The sequence below is a fragment of the Girardinichthys multiradiatus genome, chromosome 4 (genome assembly GCF_021462225.1).
Source record: "Girardinichthys multiradiatus isolate DD_20200921_A chromosome 4, DD_fGirMul_XY1, whole genome shotgun sequence".
Classification (NCBI taxonomy): domain Eukaryota; kingdom Metazoa; phylum Chordata; class Actinopteri; order Cyprinodontiformes; family Goodeidae; genus Girardinichthys; species Girardinichthys multiradiatus.
Genome location: NC_061797.1, coordinates 11,952,894 through 11,976,813, shown reverse-complemented (window position 1 = coordinate 11,976,813; position 23,920 = coordinate 11,952,894). Strand labels below are relative to the sequence as shown.

Below are 23,920 nucleotides of genomic sequence, written 5' to 3'. Positions count from 1 at the left end.
TAGTGAAAATGAAAGAAGGTTTTAAAGAAATAAAGCACAATTGGGTTATTTTCATGAGGAACAGAAACCTGCGTATGAATGACCAAAATGTGCTGCCTGAGGTAAAAACAAGTGAAAACCATCTAACTTTGAAAATCTCCTCTAGAACCTGTGATCTAGTCATCTGGAGCTATCTATCTGCACTGACTTGACCCTCAGCAAAGCAAAGGATACTGGGAATTCAATCAGACTGCGAGAGCTTCATTCTGTTCCCCAGAAAGCTAACAATGCAGGGAGTTCTAAAGTAGCTACAATGTTCTTACAGGTGCAATGCAGCTTGGTTAAAGTTTTCAAAGTTGTGGCCAGATGCAGTGGTTCTGGGCTATTCTGGCAACAAAAGTACTACTGGCACACTGTTAGGAAGGTGGTTATTATGTTATGCCCGATTGTACTATGACATGCAGAAATGAAGAAATGTTGTAGAATAATTTCCAATCCCTAGGCCCTGCTCAAGGATGGATGCCACAGGCAACACAAGCTGCTACTAAGTTCTCTAAGATTCCAGCCAAACTACTTGCATTTGCATTCTGAACATATGTGGGCAAGACAAATTGTTGTCCATCTCCTTAGAATATTTTGTGCTTTTCTATGTTGACACTGCGTCCCTAGTCATTTGTTGTAATTGCCATTAACTGTGCTTTCCTTTGGATGCTTTTCCAGACGTCTGGACGGAGTTGTATTTGACTGTGGCTGTAGCATCCGCTGGATCCAGCTGTGGCAGCAGAGGGGAGAGGCGGGGCTTCACACGCAGCAGCTGTACTGCAGGAACGGAGCCTCGAAGATGCGGCTGCACAACATGTACATCAACAACTGTGGTAGGAAATTGGGGGTTGGGTGTTAGAGGTTTTGATACAAGAAGGAACAAAGAACAAAAAGCAGCAGGGGAGGAAGGGAAAGGGAACAAAAAGGAAAGTGAATGAAAGGGTTATAGGACATGATGAGGGTGATACATAAAGAGGAGGAGGTATGACAGAGTTCAGAGGGTGAATCTGATGTGTGGAGCTGCATGTTAATTCTGACAGTGGCTGTAGACTTTGCTCTGGCCTCTTCTCATCCCTGATGTATCTCATATGAGTCTGTGTGTTTGAGTATGAGAATTCATCACCATTTAGATTATCTTTATTAAATTTATTAAAAGCTGTTAATTGATCTTGAAATATGCAGACTTTGGAGTCATGGTTTTCAACCTGATCACATACTGTTGTTGTGTTTGTGTGTTTGCACCTGGGTACTTAAAGACTTACCGGAGATCAGCGTGAGCCACAGCAGTGTGTTGGTGACGGAGGGTGAAAATGTGACGGTGAGCTGCAACGGATCCGGATCCCCGCTGCCTGAAGTGGACTGGACTGTCAGTGGCCTGCATTCCATCAACACCCACCTGGTCAGAAACACACAGATTTAAACAACTAATGCTACACTCTGATTGTACTCTACACTATGATTGTACTCATAAGTTGGAATTTCCACTCAAAAATACAACAACAATGTCTGACTGGAAAGTCAGAGAAACACAGAGCTAAGTATTCAGTATGGCTGCTGCACATACAGTATATAACATAGTAAAGGTTGAAGGTATAAACTTTGTGTTATTACTTCTGATGGTTTGTTTGTGTTGTAATTATGAATATGAATATATTATTTAATATTTCATATTAATACTTTAATATTTTATCAAATAATATCTGTAAAGGGTTATCTTGTGAATACCAGCCCAATAAGGCAGTGGTATTAGGACAAAATTGAAAGGGATGAGCCAAGTTCTGACATTATTGAACAGCAAAACTCTGTACACACATGGAATGAATTCACACAATTTCTTAAAATACAAGAATTTATTAACAAAAATAACTCAAAGCCAAACATATTTCAATCAACAAACTCTTTACTATGTTAAAACAATCCAACTAAACTACCAAGCAGAATGAAAGAATAAGGAAGACTAATGGGCTATGTACAATATAAACAAGGTGATCTAAGATGGTTGAAAACCATGACCGCAAGAGTGATGCAACATTACCATGCGATGCTATTTATGTTTGAGAACCAACGATTATCTTGAAGAATCTGGAAGTGAAGTTAAGTTAGTCTTGGAACTAACTTAGGCAATAATTGGCACACCATTAGACAACCATTCACAATGCAAAATCAGATAAAATATTATTTTAATAAAATAATATTTTAAAGAATGATCTGCTGAATAAAACCAACCTTCTGGATTACCAATTCTCAATGGTGATTAATTAGCTCCCTTTATCTATTAAAATAATATTTAAAGAAATATTATTTTGAATAAGAGCCAAATGTTTGAGAAATTGGCTTAATGGTGTTACTTAGTTATCAAGTTTACTAAAATAATGTTTAAGGAAATAATATTTTACTAGATTGAAAACTGACAACCTTTTTGGGTAAATGATCTTTAACAGGCAAGCACGTGTTCTTAGCTGTTAGCGGTTGGAGCAAACAAAAGAAGCTTATAGCTTATCATCAGAATCAAACACATACCTGTAAAATACCATTAATAAAAAGGTTAAAATGCATAAGCGTGGACGGCGCGTTATGGCCGATCTGTGTTTAAAATCACCCTTTAAATAAAGTTTGTCTTAACTTTATTAAAAAAAAAACACAAACACAGAACACATAAACTGAGCACATGTGCTGAACAGATAATCTACTAGCACCAAGATGGTTGAGTTTCAACACAACAAAACCAAACGTCGTAAAGTGAAAAATATTTAGATTATTTCACTGTATACTTCTCTCTGCCCAACACTACCTCTTACGTGAACCGTGCTGAGGAAAAGTTGTCCGGGCGACGAAGTTGAATAAAGCTTTCACAGTGAACAAAGGATTAACTGCAGCTAACCTCCGTAGCTGTGGGGTGGGGCGGCTCGCTCTGCCGGCCGGCCAAACTGCACGTTACAGCTGTAACCACGGTGATGCGGTCCCGTTGTCCTTCCTTCAGACCGGGAAAACTGCTCCACTTGGCGTCATAGAGACAGGGTCTCTGCTGGGAACTCTCTGGAACACAGTTTGCTTCTGTAGACCTCAGAGAGAAAAGTCAAGCAATGCTTGTACCTTAATTACCCCCATTCATGAATGAATACCACATACAAAAAACAGCAATTCATTCCTACTTAACTTAGTGCATATGATCGCGTGACACTCTTGGATCCAGTTTGAAGAGTTATGTCTGTTTGCCAGCAAAGAGACATTTGCACACTGTGTCCCTCCATCCAGTTCCTCTGGGGACCTGCGTGGAAGAGGTCAGCATGTTGCAAAACCGGGGTATTTATTTGGACATTGACGTCACGGGAAGTCCGCTGTTATTCCCTGTTCCTGGCTGTGCTGGAAGAAGATTAATGCGATTTATTCTGAAAGTTCCAGAAAAGTTTGTACTGGCCTTTCATTTTCTAACCCATGACTGGGTCCCAACAGTTTCTGAATCAGTGGGGCACACAGTATATTATCTGTTTGTTATCATGTTTTCTTTTTTCACGTTATCGGCTTACTAATACTAGTTGCCACCACAGTAATTAGAAAATCCCAGTGGTTTTGGTCTTGAAGGTGTTTTTCTGGGACATCATTCCTAGATCCAAGCTCTGGCTTTCAAGGCTAATTGAACGCAGCATGCAATTAATTTTAAAATCAAACAAAAAATATGTTCAGAAAAGCATTAACTCCTTCAGGGAACTTTCTTCATCAAACCCAATTTGAGGATTAATTACAATAGCAAACCAAGCTGTCAATTTTTTTTTTCTAATGCAGTTATTATATTCGCTGGGATTTTGAATTCCTTCCCACTACGATTTCAGGTTAAAGATGTATAAAATAAACTCTCATTGTTTTTTTTGGGAATATCTTACCACTCTTATTTTAGTCCTGTCCAGGGGTCAGCAACCCTTTACAAAACTGAAAGATACCTCAAGGATGTTCAGTAATACAGAAGGCTTTTTGTTAAATTAAATGCCTATGAACACTCTTGACCTTGAAAGCACCTACTTTTTTCCCTTTGTAAAAGTTAGACTTCAATTTCCAAGAGTGTCCTTGAATAGTTTTTTTTGAATAACCAACCTACTGGAATCCTTATTCATCAATAGTTTAGATTGATAAGCAATGTGGAACCTACTTTGCTAAAAAATCTACACAAACATTATTGAGGCTTTTATCTGATAGAATATCTGTAAAAAATTTTTTTACATTCTGCTTCCGCCTCTGCCTGCTCAGACGCTTTTCTCCTAAGCTTCCTGCTTGCTTGCATTCTTTTACTCCAAACCTTTGATCTCTTAGCCAAAATTATGGAAATATTGGACTAAAACTACTTCTTACCAGCGACTCCCAAGGATTATTATTATTATTGTTTTATTTTATTTTTTTCTAAAGGATTTTGATGTTTTTATAATCGAACTCGAAGGAAGGACAAGTTGACGCCAGCTAATCAGCACAAAATGCCTCGCTTCACCACAGAGGACTTCGACAAACTTTTACAGAAATTGGCTGTTTTGGAGAAATCCATTGACTAGAAGTGAAAGTGGAGGTGAATATGGGGTACAACGATGATTCAACTCTGCCTGTGATCCCAAACAGTGACAGCCAGCTCAACAACTCAGCCGGCAATCAGAACACTGAGAATAAACCTACCGGCATGTTTTAGGCGCATGCCCAAAAAATCCAGGTGGACAACTCACTGGAAGATCTCAGCAATTAAATAAATTAGAATGGCCAGAAATACAGAGAAATGACCCCGTTTCCCCTGGGAAAAGGAGACTTCGACAGCGAGCTGCTGTCACAACAACTGATAGGAGTAAAACAGCTGGAAATAATTCCCCTCCAGAACAGATTTGCCCCACTACAGAATGAAAACCAGGAAAATTATCCATGTTCTGAGAACAATAAAAGGTTTGAAAACAACCTTCACTCTAAACAGTCTTCTCCTAAACTGCCAGAGAAAAAGCGCCCCACCAGACCGAGAACCCTAATAGTGGGCAACACAGCTGTGGATGGGATTAAAAACTTCTGCTACAAGAAAAACACAGAAGTTATGATTGGTACCATTAACGTGGTCTCTGATATCTCAGAGAATATTCTTGCAATCACAGAAAAGCGCCCGTCTCTAGAAAACCTTATTATACACTGTGGAGCCATGGATGACGTACGTGGCTAAGAAAAAATCAGAAAGACTGAAGGAGGATTTCACTCGTCTTCTGAATATTGTTGGATGTCTCAATATCAAGGTGTTTCTCAGCGGACCCATTGCACCGATTTTCTGTGGAGATGAGATTTTTTTCGAGACTTCTGATGATTAATAAGTGGTTGAAAAAAACATGTGCTACCACACCTGTGAACTTCATCGAGAGCTTTAATATTTTTTGGGAAAAAAGACACCTCTTCACGCAAGATGGTTTCTGTTTGAACAAGCCAGGAGCCAGACGTCTCACATCTAATCTCTTCTATTCAGTAAATAATCCGCCAGCAGCTTCGACCTTCAGCAGAGAACATGGTGTATCAACAACAATGATAACGCTGCCTCCAACAGCTCCAGCAGAAACAACCGGCCATTTGGCTGAGAAAGAGAGGTCATCTCACCATTCCTTTTCACTATGTACACCTCAGACGTCCAGTACAAGACAGACTCCTGTCATCTGCAGAAATACTCGGATGATTCTGCAGTCGTGGGGTGGATCAGAGATGGACAAGAAGCTGAGTACCGGAAGGTGGTGGACCGCTTTGTGGCATGGTATGGAAACAGTCATCTCATTTTGAACGTGACTAAAACAAGGGAGGTGATTGTAGATTTTAAGAGAAACAGGAATAAGTCAAAAACTATTTCTATCATGGGAGAAGGAGTGGAGATGGTGGAGGAGTATAAATACCTCGGTGTTCACCTGGACAACAGACTGGAGTGGGGATGCAACTGTGAAGCCATCTACAAGAAGGGACAGAGCAGACTGTACTTCTTGAGGAAGCTTAGGTCCTTTGGTGTTTGCAACAAGATGCTGCATATCTTCTATAAGTCTTTTTTGGAGAGTCTGATCTCTTCTGCCATCATCTGCTGGGGAAGCAGCATCAGAGCCAGGGACTTAAAAAAGCTCAACAAGCTGATAAAAAAGGCTGGCTCTTTTCTGGGGACTCCTCTGGAACCTCCGGAGATCATTGTGGAAAGACGGATTCTTCATAAAATGAAGAACATTATGGAGAACCCTGAGCATCCTCTTCATGAGACTGTCCTACAACAACTGAGTGTCTTCAGTCAGAGGCTTCTTCAGATCTGCTGTAAGACGGAGCGCTACAGGAGATCCTTCCTGCCCACGGCCATCAGCATCTACAACGGCTCTTTGAAGAAACCTTCATAATATGAGCTATAACAACATTTAATTTCCCTTTGGGATTAATAAAGTATTTTTGAATTGAACTGAATTGAATCACAAAAGGTCTCTCTGTCAAAATCCACAGAAGAGGTGGACCCCTATACCCCCCTCCCCCAAAGCCCAGACACAGACCGACACCCCCGGAAAACCCCCCCTCACCCCAGACCCCAACCCAGACCGCACAGAACTCTCACATCTCTTCACTGAGCCCGCTTTTTGCTTTACTAGATTCTGATAACATGAAAGGAGCTCTTAAAATCGGGACCCAAATGGCTCTGACATCTCCATTCAACAACCCCGTGGCCGAGGCCCTGCTACTGAACCAACATCTTCCAAATGCCGCAGAGACCCACCACCTTCTAATCTATCTCCTCCTAATCAGGAGCTTCAAATCACTTCTCTGTGATACAGTCTGGGCCCCAGTGGTAACTCTATCAGAAATGAGCATGTCCAGGAAAAACTTGGGCCCCTGATAGGAGATAGTTGTAAAATCTCTGTGCTTATACGTGACAGAAAGAACAAGGCCAAAAGGATAAGAGACAGTAATAAACAATCAAAAAAAGCCATAAACTGTAGGTACAACCAGACACAGAGTTAATATCAGCAACTAAGTCATATAAACTGGCTTTATTGAACATTAGATCTCTGTCAGGAAAATCATTTTTAATCAATGACTTCATTATTGACCACGATCTTGATCTTATGTTTTTAACTGAAACATGGTTACATGAATTTAATGAAGCTCCCATTCTGATAGAGTCGACGCCTCTGAACTACAATTTTCTTTGTGAGAGCAGACAGCAAAGAAAAGGTGAAGGGGTGGCCACTTTGTTTAAAGATTTATTAGAGTGTAAAAGAGCATTTCTGGGAAAATTTGACTCTTTTGAATATTTGGCTCTCCAGGTAAAGATCCCGGTCCGAACCATGTTCTTGAATATTTACAGGCCTCCTAAGTCCAAAACAAACTTTTTCAGTGATTATAATGAGTTTTTATCTGTGGTTTGTGTTTATTATGACTGTTTAATTATTGTGGGAGACTTCAACATTCACATGGACAATCCTGAAGACAGAAGTGCAATAGATCTATGTGACACTCTTAGAAATTTTGGTTTGACTCAACATGTTAAACAACAAACGCACAAACAGGGACATATTTTGGACTTGACCATCACTAAGGGTCTAAACATTTCCAAGGTGTCTCTAACTGATGTTGCTCTATCTGACCACTTTTCTGTTATTTTTGAAAGCATCATTTCCATTGGCTCAGTTTGCCAAAGAGACATGATAAGAAAACGCATCTTTAAGGACGGTGCTGCTGAAACCTTTAACCAGATTTACTCTTCTACCTCCATTTTGCTCTGTAACACTGTAGATGAGTTGGTAGAAAACTTTCATTCTAAAATCTCAGACATCATTGATTCAATTGCTCCAATTAAAGTGAAAGTCGTTTCTGGGAAGAAAATGTCTCCATGGAGAAGTGCTCCACCAGTCAGAAGTGAAAAAAAGGAGAGTCGAAAAGCTGAACGCAGGTGGCGAAAGACTGGACTCCAGGTTCACTATATTATCTATAAAGAGAGACTATACAGATATAACCTCTAACTGAAAAATGCAAGGGAATCTTTATTTTCTGAGATCTTCAGCAAAAACATAAACAATGCTTGTGTATTATTTGCCACGGTCGACAGGCTGACAAACCCTCCTGTGACTGTAGCATCTGAACTCCACTCTACAAGGGCCTGCAATTAATTTGCTAACTTCTTTACTGAAAAAACTCAAAAGATCAGAGGGACAGTCAGCACATCCACATCAACTCCAGTACCAATGTTGTCTCCAACTAGAACTGATTTTGACAAAATGTAAACTACAAAAACTTAGAAGAAATCGTACAGCAACTAAGCTCTTCTTCCTGCTCTCTCAATGTTTTACCCACAGCTTTGCTTACGAAAGCTTTGCCTGTAATAACATCTGATTTAACACAAATAATAAACACATCCCTTTTGTCAGGTGTTTTCCCCCATCCCTGAAAACAGCAATTATCAAACCTCTATTGAAAAAGAGCAACTTGGACAAGCTGCTACTACAGAACCACAGGCCTATATCAAACCTCCCCTTCATCAGTAAGATAATTGAAAAAGCTGTGTTTCAACAGTTAAAAAACTTCCTAACAATGACCAACTGCTTCGATGTCTTCCAGTCAGGCTTCCTGCTCACCACAGTACAGAGACTGCTCTTGTCAAGGTGTTCAATGACATCCGTATAAATGCAGATTGTGGAAGAACCACAGTGCTGGTATTATTGGACCTTAGTGCAGCATTCGACACTGTGGATCACTCCATTTTATTACGGCGCCTGGAAAACTGGGTCGGCCTTTCTGGTACAGCACTCAATTGGTTTAAATCCTACTTGAAAGACAGGGACTTTTTTGTGTCAGTAGGTAACTTTACGTCAGAGACCACAAAAACCATATGTGGCGTTCCCCAAGGATCCATCTTAGGGCCCCTTCTATTCAATATCTACATGTTCCCCCTAACTCAGATTTTAATAAACAACAACGTAAGTTATCATAACTATGCAGACGACACACAGCTATACGTTACGATGTCACCAGGTGACTATGAACCCATTCAAGCACTTGGTAAATGCTTAGGAGAAATCAATGCATGGATGGGCCAAATTTTCTTCAGCTGAATCAAAACAAAACTGAAGTAATAATCTTTGGACCAAAGGAAGAGCGTTTAAACGTTAGCACACAGCTTCAGTTAATACAACTAAAAACCACCAGTCAGGCTCGAAACCTGGGTGTAGTGATGGACTCAGACCTGAACCTTCAGAGACACATAAAGACAGTAACAAGGTCGGCCTTCTATCACCTAAAGAACATCTCCAGGATTAAAGGACTAATGTCTCAGCAGGACCTTGAAAAACTAATTCATGCATTCATCTTTAGTACAATTGATTACTACAACAGTGTCTTCATAGGTCTGCCTAAAAAGTCGATCAGACAGCTGCAGTTGATCCAGAATGCTGCTGCCCGCATCCTCACTAGAGCTAAGAAAGTGGACCGCATCACCCTGGTTCTAAAGTCCCTACACTGGCTCCCTGTAGCTCGGAGAATAGACTTTAAAATACTTCTGTTAGTCTATAAATCACTGAATGGCTTAGCACCAAAATACATTACAGACTTGTTGTCAGTGTATCAACCACCCAGACCTCTCAGGTCTTCTGGCTCAAATCTACTCTGCATACCCAGAACCAGAACCAAACATGGAGAAGCAGCTTTTAGTTCTTATGCTCCACTAATCTGGAATAAACTCCCAGAAAACTGTAAAAGCGCTGAAAGCCTAAGTTGCTTTAAATCAAAATTAAAAAACGTATCTAGAGTGGCCTTTGAATGTGTTATCTAAACATTATTGGTTACATTTTCAGTGTACATTTTTGTTGCTGAAAAGCGCTATATAAATAAACTGGACTTGACTTGAAACTTGTCTACGTCTAAATTAAAAACCCTGTTGATTAGATCCAATATAAACAGAGTTTTATATTTTGATGAGTATGTGTTATTTTCTTTTTAGCCCAAATTAATGTTGTAATAAATTAATGTTTTAATGTTATATCGCTTATATCATAGGGACAAAAGGGATTTGGAAGCAATTTTTGTGTTTGTCCAACTTATCGGACTGTGTCTCTTTTAAAGAGTTTCTCTTATTTTGGTTTTGAAAGTGGAAATAAACTACTATAACAACATTTCTAAATACACATTTATTTTGATACTTATGCTCATTTGTTAATAACTCCTCATGGTAATTGCTATACCACAATAGGAAATAAAGAGATATTCAGATACATCATATTATTTATTTGTGTTTTAACATGTGAAAGTCTATGTCATCACTGCTACTATTTTTATTTTTAAATGTTCATCATAAGTTTAAATGGAGTTCAACAAGTTCAGTTTCTCAGTTGTGTCTGGTAAAAATCTAAAGGGGAAGTATGCACTTTGCGTTGCTTAAACTCTTTGATGTCACACAAGAGGAACAATAAGCTGTTGTCACCAACACCAGCTTTTCTAGGAGGTCAAGGGCTTTTTTATAAACCTGCCCTGGGGGTAGCTCATGTGGTCTCTCAGGGCGACCTGAGGGCTTGTGGGCATCTGGTTACCTCTGGGCTAGACAGTGCCATACAGTGTTTGAACTGTTTGCAATCTTTGATAAGAGGTGATCGGTTTCATATTATTTCTGACTGAGGCTAGGAGCTCCAGGATTAAAGGACTAAACAGATGAGTGTCTAACAATGAACATATTAATGGAATTCACATAGTAATGAACCGTCTGCGCTTTCCCATTTATAGTCCTTATACAGTACATCACATACACAACTGTGGATCACAAGAAAATTCTCATATTTTAGTAAAAAAAATGACATGTAATACTGAGGGGCAAATGCATAAAGCTAAATATTTGCAAACCTGAGTTGGCACTTGTAATGACGAAACTTGTGCAAAGGCAGTTAAGGTCCGAAAATCACTTCACAGAGTAAACTGCTCCTCTCTGCACTGATAAAGTTTGTCCTGATTTAAATGAGGCAATAGGCATCCATTTAAGGTAAAATATGCCTATATTTATGTTTATCAAAGCCAAAGTAAATTATTTATTTTTCTCTAAATCCAAATCTTTTTTCATTTTGCAGATTGGTGGTAAGTAACAATTTGCATTGCTGGTATAAAAAAAGGTCAGGGAATTAATCCGGCCTGCTAGCAAGGTCTTCTAGATATTTTTGCTATTGATTGTCAAGTAAAGTGTCTGAATTCTGTTATTTTGTTGCTTTGTAATTTTTAAAATTCAAAACCACTAATTCCGTGTCATGATCCACACTTGTTTGTGTTTTTGTTTATTGCACTCATCTGATTTCTGTTAATCCCTGTATTTTTCTTTGGTTATCATTCTGTGATTATCCAGTTGTTATGCTCGGTTCCTGTTAAGTTAATTCAAATGTATCTGTTTTTATTGCCTCTGCCGATGTCCTGTTACTGGTTCAGTTCTTCACCATCACCCATGGTGACAGTAGGACTAGACTATCAGAAGGACGAGGTAGCAGGCGTGCAAGTCATCATGTTGTTTGAATACTTCAATTGGCAGTCAGAGAAGAGTTATGTTGTCTGAAGAGGAGGAGAAGCAGCAATTGTCGTTTTGGGGCTCAAGACTGAAAATCCTTCTTCCATGAACTGGTCCCCGTAGTTATGACAGCTCTTCTTCCCCACCCCTGAGCAGAGCGGAATTCCGGCAGTGATGGTGCTGGGGTGAACAGTGAACTGTGCTGCCAGCTTCCAATGCCCTGTACGCCTTCCATGAGTGTCAGCCCAGCCCTGCGCCAACAAGCCACCAGACGGCTCTGGCACTTGGTCCATGCTGCCCGCTGTCACCTGCTCCTCACCATCTGATGGTGCCGTCCTGATTGCTTAAAAGCGACGGCACCTGGTTTACATAGCCTGACGTTTCCAGGCCCTGCTCCATATCGCCTGGGAGCGCTGGAGCCAGATTTTCTGCAGAAGGTTCTGCTGTCTCCTCATGCCTCTGTTCCTGAGGTCTCCCGTGTTCCTGCACCAGATGAGCTTCTCAGTGCTCCTACTCCAGATTGTATTCTTAGTGTTCCTGCTTCAGCTGAGCTGCTCAGAGTTCTTGTTCTAGATGAGCTTTCCAGTGTTCCTGCCATAGATGAGCTTCTCAATGCTCCTGCTCCAACTGAGCTTCTCAGCGTTGCTCTAGATGAACTTCTCAGTGTGTTTATTTCTGAGGGGTTTGAGGACGAAGAGCCTCCTGTTCCTGAACTTCTTTTTTGGTCTGTTTGTTGCTTCTTCTCCGAGCTCCTCAGTGTCCCTGCTCCAAAGGTTCTCTGCATTACCACCACCGTCCTACAGACAAAGTTCAATATGGATTCATGCATCACTGCTGCTGCCAGCCTTTTGAACTCTGTGCCTGTACGGGACAACCTCTGGGTTGACAGTCTGAATTCTGGGTTTTGGTTTTGTTTTTCTTATGCTCTTGACGAGACCCCTCCACCCACCCTGTTCGGGTTGTTTTATGTTTCATTTTCATGGACTCATTGGGGTATCTGGTATCCGACCTTGAGGGAGAGGTATTGTAATGATCCATACCTGTTTGTATGTTTGATGACTGCACTTATCTGATTTCAGTTAATCCCCATTTTATATAAGTGAGTGTTTTCTGTTCCCTCATGTTCTCATCTTCTTTTATCATTCTGTGATCATCCTGTTGTCATGCTCGGTTCCTGTTACCTTCATTAAAATGTAGTCCTTCACCACCACCCACCGTGACAATATGCAAATTGCTAGTTTCAGCGAATAAAAAATATCCTCACTAGGTGGAAAACACCAGAAAGGATTCAAACCCTGAGGAATGAAACCAAAATTATAAACTGAAATTAGATGTTAATAGTAGCGTATTCAAAAAAAACATTTTGAATAGGGAGTTGATAGAACAAACAAATGCTGAATAGAAACAGGCTGATGCTTAGTAAGATTTGAAGAAAATAAAAACATTGCAAATTCAAAATTACCCCATTGTACACAATCTGGGACCCAGGACAATTAATTAAACTAATACTTCAGTGTTCAAGTGTCATCTGTTCTGCTTGTGGTTGAAGAGAGAACAACTTTAACCTGATTTAAAAAAAACATGTGCAAACAACACTCATCTGCTGGACTTCACGAACAGGATTGCTCCTGCAGGTATATAGTGGAAATGACTTCCATTGCAGAAATGAAGCTAATTATGAGAGAAAAAGATTAGTAAAAAAGGAAGACACCATTTAAAAAGGGCAAACTGTTTCAGTGCAGAGACCCTGTTGGGTGGCAGTGCAATGTGAGGTGTCAATCTCCCTTTGGAATAACTCTGAAATAGACAGGTACACAATGTCTGGTTGCACACATTTTACACATGCAAAACATAAACAACTCTATAGTAAATTGATCTATTACTGTTAGTTCTAAACAATTTGCTTTTCCACCCTGCAGAAAAGGCCACTCTCTCCTTCACAAGGACTGAGAATACAAAGGCCTGATGATCTAATAAGTTCTCAAACCAACAGCTCTGAGGCTGCTGGGTGACATCCTATTGGTCATGCCAACTTCTTTTTACAGCCTATACTATATTGATGTAAACTCAATCTCAACAAGGCAGTTTCTTGTAAGAGAGCTGCTCTGCACGGATAATAATACACCTGACCCATTATTCTAGCTCCCTGACTCAGGCCCCAAGGACATCAATGTTGTGAGAACTGCAGCTAAACAAGCAAGAACCTATAACAGTCTGCTGAAATTACACAGCAGCTTTTATCCATGACTTTAATGTTTTTAGTGACTTTACAGATAATTACCTTGCCCTAGTGGTCTGTGTTTGAGTGAAGTCAGGTTTATGTGTAATGATGAGTAAACAGACATGCTAAAATCGCAGTAATTTGGACACTTTTAAGGCCAAAAGTTGCTAACAAGAGAAAATATGAAAACATTCCAGTGGTATGGATATTGTTGCAAGGCACTGTACTATGTAAAAGTGTTTTATGGTATTAAACCTAAATGTTAAAAAGATAATTTTCAATGACGGCAGGGGTTAATCTAGTCTGGACTGCATTCTGTTTCCTTCAACCGGAATTTAACTAATGAAAAATTAACATTTGTTTTAATTAAGTAATTAAAATTTTAAAGCCTAGCAGTATAATAGTATGTGCTGCAAAATCTTTCGTTCACAGCCATAACCATGTCTCTTGTCTTTATCTCTACTTCTGGCTCTATTTCCACAGTCGAATGTTTATTGGCCGAACATCCACTCAATCAACCTGACTCTGTTTAACATCAGCCGAGATGACAACAACTTCCAGCTTACCTGCATCGCAGAGAACTTGGTGGGGATGACCAACTCGTCGATCCAGCTAAATGTGCAGTGTGAGTTGAAGGTTTCCTTTGATTTATCTGAGTGAATGTGTTTGGGGTTAAAGCTCAGTGTTAAAAACAGTCAAAAATCGCTCTCCAAGTTGGGTTTACATTAGTGATACAACTGTCACATAGAGGTAGATGTGTTTACAAGAAAATATTTACTCTTGCTATTTAGTTCAAATAACCTTGTGATTTTGGAAAGCTGTTTATATTTATTATCAAAGTTAATGTAGGTACATAAAGAATCTCCTATGTGATTTTTAAGGTCATGCAATAGCTGTGACCTGTTTGCACATGCTTTAGAAAATCATTAGCAGACAGTGAAAATAAAAATCAAGTTAATTTGACAGTAGGAAGAATCACTCTGTAACCTGACAAGATTTAATATGACGCTTTATTACCAACTGTTGGCTTTTAGCCTTCGGCATCCATTAACAAGATAATTAAAACAGGCATCTTAAAACCAGGATATCTTGGGGAACTCAGTATGTTTTGGTGGGGAATACCAAAAAGTTTCATGTCTTAATTTGGTTTGGTTGACTTTCACAGTAGTGCTGGATAATGTCAAAAAACACATTTCACATCTATCACATCTTACCACAGCCAAGCAGTCCTTTGTGCTTGTGGTAGCGACTTCGATTGAATATTTTGTGCACCCACTTTCTTCCCCTGAAAACATCATACAACCAGAACAGCTACTCATCTCGGTAGCTGTCACAAGAACCTGTCCAATATGAGTAGCAGGTGAGGCAGTGAGCTATCCAGCATGTTATCTTGTATGCATGACACCAATGTAGCAGTACACAAATAAATGCAGTGTGTGAGAGGCTACAGCATGCTGCTGTGGTTACACAAATTCTGAGTGAGGCATTGGAAAGATTTAAAAGTTTTCAAATTACATATATGTTCATAAATCATTTGTCAGCTCCTAATTATTTTTCAATTTATTTCATACTGCATTTGCTGTCTAACTAAGCGAAAAGCATCAGGGTTCACTGAAAAGTGAACTTTGACCAACGTTTTCGGGTGGTACATGAAATTTCACCCCTGCCCAAATGAAGAAAGCAATCTGAGGAAACGTCTGGTAGACCACACAGCGTTTGTGTAAAAGTGTCATTACGAAGCATAATCTTTGGTGATGCAGTTTTAGGACTGGAATGTGTTAGCCACTGTGACAAATGTTTTTTGTTTTTTTTTGTGGCAATGAGTCATAAGCACCCAGTGACGGTTCCCTTAATAAATATTTAAAAAGCTTAGGCTACATGTAAAACATGTACATTTCATGAGCTGGCGTGGGAAGTGGGCCAAACACCTCATAAACCTTAACCACTAGAAAACCTGTTTCCACACATCTGGAACAGCCAGAAGACCTACAAAAACCACAAAGTATTCATGAGGTTTGATGAGAGAAAATAAGTTGTTAGTTGAGTTACAGCTAGGCTATTGAGGGCTCCATATGTACTAATAATAAATAATTTGTAATGTCTAATAAATTATAAATATGAATATGGTCCCGTTGCATTTCTAATGTGGGCTCGGCTACAGATTGAACCTCCCTCGTAGTCTGTACCTCAAATCATGCAATCCTGCCAGCCTGCTCTGAGTGTTCGACTGGGCTTGATTTCAGGCGACACATGGTAGTTTGTTGAGTGGCGACATGTGCCACTGACTCACTATGGGTGTCTGCCACAAGCCAGCAGGTACCCATCCGATACTCCTTTTTTTTAGGGGATACAGGGTACATCTCTCCTATGAATGAGACGATTTTTACTGAAAAATTTGGATAGCTAAAAGGCACTGCAGTAAAGTCAAAGTAATAGGGGGATAGACACGTTCTCCAGTATTTATATGGCAACGTTTGCTCCTTAGCCTAAATTACAGAGATATTACAGACATGAAAAAAGCTCATTTGAAGACTTGTGTTAGATAGGACTTGAAAGAAAAAAATGTCCTAAAACAAACTCTGAGGTTCTTCACAGTAGCATTAGAAAGGTAAGCAAGTATTGCATAGATGTCGATGATGTTGGGCTAAAAACATCTGCTTTAAGTTGAAATAAGGTAGACATATATTTATATTTTCAGGACCTGACAATACTCCGAAATAATGTTTTTCAAACTAATGTTTTGAAAACTTGAGCTTAGCATTTAGTAAATCCTCTTCTGACTTCCTATGTAAAACTCATGGTGCCTGATGGGGATTCTGACTTAAAAAGCTGCAGTGCAGATCAATGCAACATCTTATTGTCAGTCACAGGAAAGTCCCACCCTAAAGCAAGCCCTGCTTCATCAAATGTTCTACTCTAAATAGAAGCCTAATTTACAAAGTGAATGTCATGCTGTGTGGAAGAACACTTGAGGCTACAAATTAAGATGATATTTACAGAGAACAGAGAGAAGTAGGGTTAATGTATAATGCTGGAGAAGCTGATGAGAGAAATAATCTGCTATTTACATTATTAGCAGGTGTCTAACTTTAAGAGGATTTTGCAGTGGCTTCACCTTTCAGACCAGGGGAAAACAGTCATTGTTTGCATGAAGAAGTCAGTTAAAGGTGTAGATTTAAACATAATCAAGGTGTTTAAGCTGTAGTTGTGATTGGAATTATTCAGATACATGTAAACACCTGGAAATAGTAGCCTTTTGCTCATTTGCAATGTTGGCTCAGGTATTTTGCCATCTCTTTACAATACTATATGAATTATTTTATTGGATTTAGGATTGGGACATATACTGGCCGCTGAGCACAGTTACATGTCATTTAAGCAGGTATTAGAACATGCCAACTCCTGCTGGAAAATGAAATTAGAACCTCTATAACCAGCAGCATACTTCAGGCTTTCCCCTGCTGCTTTAATTTTCTGATAGACTTTGGACTCGATAAAATAAATCAGAAAATTATATGGCTCCCATAATTGTCACTGGACCTCAAGCAATTTAGATTATTTACCCTCCTCCAGATTCTGGGTCTTTGATTTCTAAGTTAAATGCACAATTTAATTTAATCTGAAAACAGAACTTTGGACCAATTAGCAAAAGTCCTGACCTTTTTCTAATAACCCAGTTAGGATGCTTCTGATGTCATCTCTGTGGTTCAGAATTGGCTTAACACCAGGAACGTGAAGTTGTAGCCGAGGTGCTGGATCTGTCTGTGTGTGGTGGCTCTTCAAGCATTGACTCCAGCTGCAATCAACTCCTTGTGAATCTCCCCATTTTGATTAAACCTTGTTCCATAATCCTTTCATGGCTGTGATTATGGTCGTTGCTTTTTCTGCCATATCTTTTCCTTCCACTTAACTTTCCATTAATATTCTTGGATGCAGAACTCTGCGAACAGCCAGCTACTATAGTAATGATTTTTTTGGCTTATCCTTCTTGTGGAGTTTGCCAATGACTGTTTGTGTCATGTCAGCTGGCTTTCCCATTATGGTGCAGGTCAGTACATGGCCATAAGATTTATTTATAAAAATATATTTTAATAGATCTTATGTAATACAATATAATAATATAAACAGATTTTTTAAATAATAGGGTTTTAAATAGTTGCAAAATATTTAATTTTATTACTAATATAAACGTTTTAATTCTAATTTTATTCTAATTAACTGAGTTTTACCTCTGTATTCTTTAGAATTACATTATGTAGTAAAATAGGGTTAAAATTAGGGTTAGATTTAAATATTGCTATCAAATCCACTATGTGGGGTCATAATTCGACTTTACATCTTGCTTGGAAGAAAAAGAAACCCTTCTAACAAGAAATAAAAGAAAATAACAAACATGTCTTACACTAAAGTGTATTAAGCAATGTCATAGTTTTGCAAATGACTAAAAAGAACTTCACCCTTAATGCAAATAAAGGCTTATTTAAAGAAACAGTTCTCCATATTATTATTGAACCTATGTAGCTACATGTAAGCAGCAGCGTTAAATGCCAGCAAGGCTCAAATCCATGATGGGTAGGGCTAGTCTTGTTCATTTAAAGCAGGTTATGGACCACATTCCTCAAATAAAAGCAACATATCAACCTAATTAACTGGAGTGATTCAGGTGTCTGATAATGTTAGAAACTGTTTATGTTCAGAAACCATTGCTTCTGAGTCTGACATGGTATCTTGTGACTGTCCTTGTACCTGATGCCTTGTTTTCCTGTTGGGACCTAATGTGCAGCAACACCTTTGGAAAGACATGTAACATGATGTTTAATGTTTAGATCACTGTATTGCTAATACATGCTAAAAAGGCTAGTGAAATTTAGCAGTGTTCATCCTCCAGGGACCATTACAGTACAAAATGCTGGATCCCCCCATCCAAGAGTAATGAGGGTATCTCTAGCCGGACAGGAGAACTAAAAACATCCTGCCAGCATGGCTAAAAATGCTAATGTGTGATGTTGTTTGCCCAGGATTATAATCGCAGGATGAGTTGGAGAAAAACAACTCCAATCAACCATGCTACAGGGAATAAAGAACAGATAAGCACTCAACGTGACATCTGTATTGTTGTATCTCAGTAGTTTTGTTTTGGTTATTGAATCTTATTTGCTCACCTGTCATAGATGTGCTGAATAAGGCTTGAAAGTCTTGAATGTGAAATCATATTTCTCTGTTGCTGAAGGCGTTAATCAGCGAAGCCTGCTGGTGCAGTGATTACTTGGAATGAAATCTAGTTACCTACCACTGAGCAAGAGGCTTATCCACATGTGAGGACATCAGTTCAGCTGGGTCTGCCACAGTTTGGTGAAAGTTAAACATCCAGTATTCTAAGGTTTCCATAATTACAGCATTCACTTGCAAAATTGGGGTTATTTATATAGCTGACAGCCTTATGTTGCAGATGTAACACCAGAAAAAACTATTCTGTGTGAAAGTCAACCCTGTATTTTTTTAAATGTAATATATGAGTAATACATGCATTGAATGCAGTGTTTGCATTCCAATGTTAAGCAGTCAATGTGCTAATATTTTTGGCCTGATTTAAAGGCACAAAGTGAAAGTTTTTTCATTATTAAACTAAAACAAAAGTATTCATGCCTCTTGAAGTTTAATTTTTCACCTTTTCTTTACATTGTAACCCCAAACTCCAGTGTATTTAACTTGGATGTTTTGTAACAGAAGATCATATATTGCTTGATTGTGAACTAGAGGGTAGAAATGTGGTGTGCATTTGTATTCAGGCCCCTGAATCTACAGTATACAGTTTGAAGAGCCACCTTGTCTGCTATTGCAACTGCAAGTTTCTCGAAGCTTTTTACAAAACAGCTCAAGCTTATTCAGACTGGATGAAGTGTGATGGTGAATATCAAGTCTTGCAAGAGATTTGCAACTGAATTTAGGTCTGGACTTTGACTGGGCCATTCCAGCACATGCAAATGGTTTGTTTTTCTATTTGTTCCTCAGCTGTTGTTTTGGGGATTTTATCTTACTGGACTGCGCTCCACAATATTAGGAAAACATGCAATATGTGATAATGTGGGTGAACGTTGCGATGACAATATGTATTGCAATACATACACAAATAGTTAACTAAACAGTGTAAGTATTTCAGTTTTGGAACATGAAATTCACTATTTCCATCTCAACAATGTAATGTTATTGAAACAGTTGCATCTGGCTATGTCCAAATATATTACTGGCATAGAGAGCGTGAATGCATGGTTCCTGCTGTAATTAACATTAACTAATATTTATTAAAGTCTAAGGTATTTTTATTTATTTGTTGCTGTTTTAATATTGCACGCAATGATTATCCAATAACGATACATTTGCAATATATTGTGCAGCTCTACTTGTGGAAGTTTACCTTCTGCCACAGTCTCAAGATTTTGCAGCCTCTATCTTCTATCTTCCTATAAACTTTGACCTGCTTCTGTGTCTCCACTAAAGCAAGATGCTGCCACCACCACGTTTTATAATGGGCATTGTGCCTTCAGACTAATGTGCATTTTACATGTAGATTAAAAGCTTTCATTTTGGTTTTATCTTCCACATGTTTGCTGTGCCCTCTAAATGGCTCATGGTAAACTTAAAACAAGGTTTCATGTAAGGACAGATTTGTGAAATGCATGACCAATAGTTGTCTCACCTGAGCTGGGGACCTTTGTGGCTCCTCAAGAATTAGGATTATTGATGTCTTTACCAGGCCTGTCACTTTGGGAGGTTAGCAAGACCTTTCCATTTTCAGATAATGGATTGAAGAGTGCGATGAGAGACCGCAGATACTTCACAATTATGCACAACTTTACGTTGGTCTGTTACATGAATCCCAATACAATACAGTCAAGATTGTGGTTACATTGACTCAAAATACAAAATAGGGGTAAATATACTTTTGCCACGCTCTGTAGATTTAAAATTCCACCAAACAGGCAACCAACACAAGTAAATGCTTTGCAAAAGTATTATTTAATCTTGCAAGTACCTTATGAATGCTGCAGGCTGAGAAGGCTTGGTGAATGGTTTCCGTATAAATTCTTTCATGGCAGCTTTGATATGCGTATGTCAGAGATGGAAATGTATCATGTATTAGTAACACAGACAGTCTGAGAGAATAATTTAGAGAGGGGGTGAAAATCTCCTTTATCAAGATGAGCAGCCAAATTATGCAGGTACATTTAGAATGCAATGAGGTGTTGCAAAGTTACAAACCAAGTGAAATTGATGCAGCCAATTAGCAAGAATGTAGCCTCCAGCCCACATGAAAGCTCAGCCTTGATCTCAGCGGAAATGGAGGAGAGAAAAAAAATCTATGCCTGAGCATTGATGAAGCAGTGATGATTTGGTAACCATCAGAATATCTGTCTAACATTGAGACGATAAATTACAGCATATACTTCAGCTCTTACATGAGTCTATCCAGTAGATTAGCCTTGAGCATGTTTGGGACAGACTGTATTTAAAGTCAATATTTATCAAAGGTGCCTGACATTTTTGTCTTTGCAGCAAGCTTCTTCTTGTAGAGCAAAATCTATTGTGGCTGTTTGTAATGCATCACACTACAGGACAAGGGAGATTTGTCAACAATTCAAGCGCTCCCTGCTGGAGCCAGGCTGCTGAGACCCATGCAAGAGTGACAGATTGACTTTGCAGCATCATGTCTGCAGGGCTTCCTTTACACGGACACTCAATGGATGCACATCTCCAGGCATTTTCCTTTCCTGTTGACACTCTGCTGGTGCTGCAAATTAACTTATTAATTTTTCACCACATGCTCTGATGGTAATTACATTTCCTCCCTTGTGCAGCCTATTGTCTCTGGAAATGTCATAAAATAGCTTAAACTGCTGCTCTGATTAGGGAGTAATCTGATTGACAGCGAAATTACCAGCCGTCAAGCGACATTCTCTGCATTCAAAGATGAGCTCGCTATTTTAGCGAAAGTGTAATTAACCACAATGCAAGTTCAGTAGGCACATTGTTCTGGTGCTGTCAGGAACAATAGCAGCTCTGCAGCAATGTGGACTGGCAAAGCTTACCTTATTTTCTTTCTTTTGTCTTTATGTGATCTGGCATTGCTTTCTATTATTGACATGGTCACCCAAGTAAGTGGTTCTATTCCACAAAGATGTGTAAGACATTATCTTTAAGAAATTTTTTGTATTAATTAGCAACATAGGCCTTTGTATTGTGATTCTTACTGGTTTAAATCTTACTCTTAGGATAATTCAGGCCCGAGTGAATGTGGAAATAAGTATTGAACACTTTCTCAGAAAATATGTTTATAATGGGTCTAATTTAAATGACCTTCTTACTACATGTTGGTAACAACCAAAGTAATCCAGACATGCAAGAATATAAAGGCAAATGAGCAAACAAATTTAAAAATAAAGGCAATAAGTTCGAAACACTATCAATTCATCCATTCTTTGTCTTTGGCTTATTTGAGATCAGGTCACAGAGGTAACAGATCTAGTTGTCAAGAAACAGACATTCCTTTCCCAAATGACACCCTCCAGCCTGTTCTGGAAGATACAGAGATGTACCCTGGTCAGAAAGGTTTTATAATGCCTCCAGTGGATTCTGCATCTGCTACAGAGTTTCCCCCCTTTGGGATGTGCCTGCAAAACCTATAAAGGGAAATGCCCAGGAAGCATCTTGATCAGATATCCGAGCCACCTGACCTGTCTCCTTTTGACATAGTGGAGCAGCAGCTCTGCACTAAGTAACTTTCCAGTGATGGAACTCTGCACCCTATCGCTAAGGTCAAGCCCAGCCTCCCTACGAAGTAAGCTCAGTGCATATCTCATGACCATAGGTTGGAACGTAGACCAAACTGTAATTCGAGTTCTTAACTTTTTGACTCAGCCCATTCTTTACCAAGACAGATCAGAGCAGCTCCCATTACTACAGACAAGGCCCCAATCTGTCTGTCTGTCTCCCTTTCCATCCTACCATCACTCATGACCAGTAAGATACCTGAACCCCCCTGCTTGAGTTAGATAATGGTTACATTTTTCATAGGCTATGCAGTGGGATTAAACCAGCCCTTAATATTTGGCACTGATAGAGGCTTTGTACAGACTGATAGATTGCAGCTCTTTGGGTTTTCTCTATGTGTGTATGTGTGTGTTTGTTTTCAGCCTGGCATGAATATGGCATTTAAAATAAATCAGTGTCTGTCCTAAATGACATGGCATGACTGGCTTTGTTTTCAGAGTTCTCACTTATCAGAGATATGTAGTTATCAAAGCTTGTCATCTGTGTGGACAGTAAGAGGACACCATGGTCACATGGACAATCACGCTGCACAATAATGACCTGCACCGTATTGACTAAAACTGGGCTGACAGCCATGCTGAAGGGGAAATGGATCAGTCTTTAACAGTCTATCAAGAGAGAATATTTTTTTCTCTCTTTTCTGCTATCTCCTTGTCTTTGCACTGTACAGCTCTATATACACACTCACTTCACTCCTTGTTCATCTGCCTGTTTTTTCCCTATCTTACTGTTTTTGTTCCCTTGCTAAATGCTGCAGCTCTGCACACGCCCCCACACCAACCCGTTCATACATTTGCAAGCCTTTGTGTTTAGATAAGTTGAATTACTTTATTGTAATATTGTCTGTAATCAAACAAATGTCATGCATGTCTTTTAACAAAGCTTTTAAAAAGCAAGCTATGTTAATTATATATATATATATATATATTATTTTTTTTTACTGTCATTACAAATTGACATAGTTTACATTATTTACAATACATTTTAAACAAGATTTCTAAAATGATCTGTTTCCCCTTTTTACTCAGAAAACCAACCATTGTTTCCATATTGCCCATTTTTGGCATTGTGATCTATTTTTTAGATGAAGTAGTTGGGTTATCTGCTTGAGTTGCCACCAGTCTACTTTCATTTTAATTTTAAGACAGCCTTAACCTTATAAAAAGATGGATAGGGTTCCTGTAGCCTCCAAGTCCATGACTGTCTGTGTTTTTAGCAACAAGAAATACTTAAGAACAGCTATATTTGTCTTTCTTGTAAGGGAGGAAAAGCTTTAGGGCCCTTCTTTCAGGCAATGGAATGCCAAGGCACAGCAACAAGTGGGGTTGGGGCAGTGCTATCTTAGTCTATTGCCC

The 23,920-nt window shown here is 39.1% G+C and overlaps 1 protein-coding gene across 1 annotated transcript in view; it reads left to right on the top strand.

Moving 5' to 3' along the window:
* The window catches only part of ntrk3b (neurotrophic tyrosine kinase, receptor, type 3b), a 398,812-nt gene that overhangs the window by 206,504 nt on the left and 168,388 nt on the right, over positions 1-23,920 (top strand). Inside the window, exons 6-8 of the mRNA XM_047363471.1 lie at positions 700-854; positions 1,278-1,420; positions 14,220-14,361. Of these exons, the coding sequence (XP_047219427.1) occupies positions 700-854; positions 1,278-1,420; positions 14,220-14,361 (440 nt within the window). The remainder of the gene's footprint in view (positions 1-699; positions 855-1,277; positions 1,421-14,219; positions 14,362-23,920) is intronic.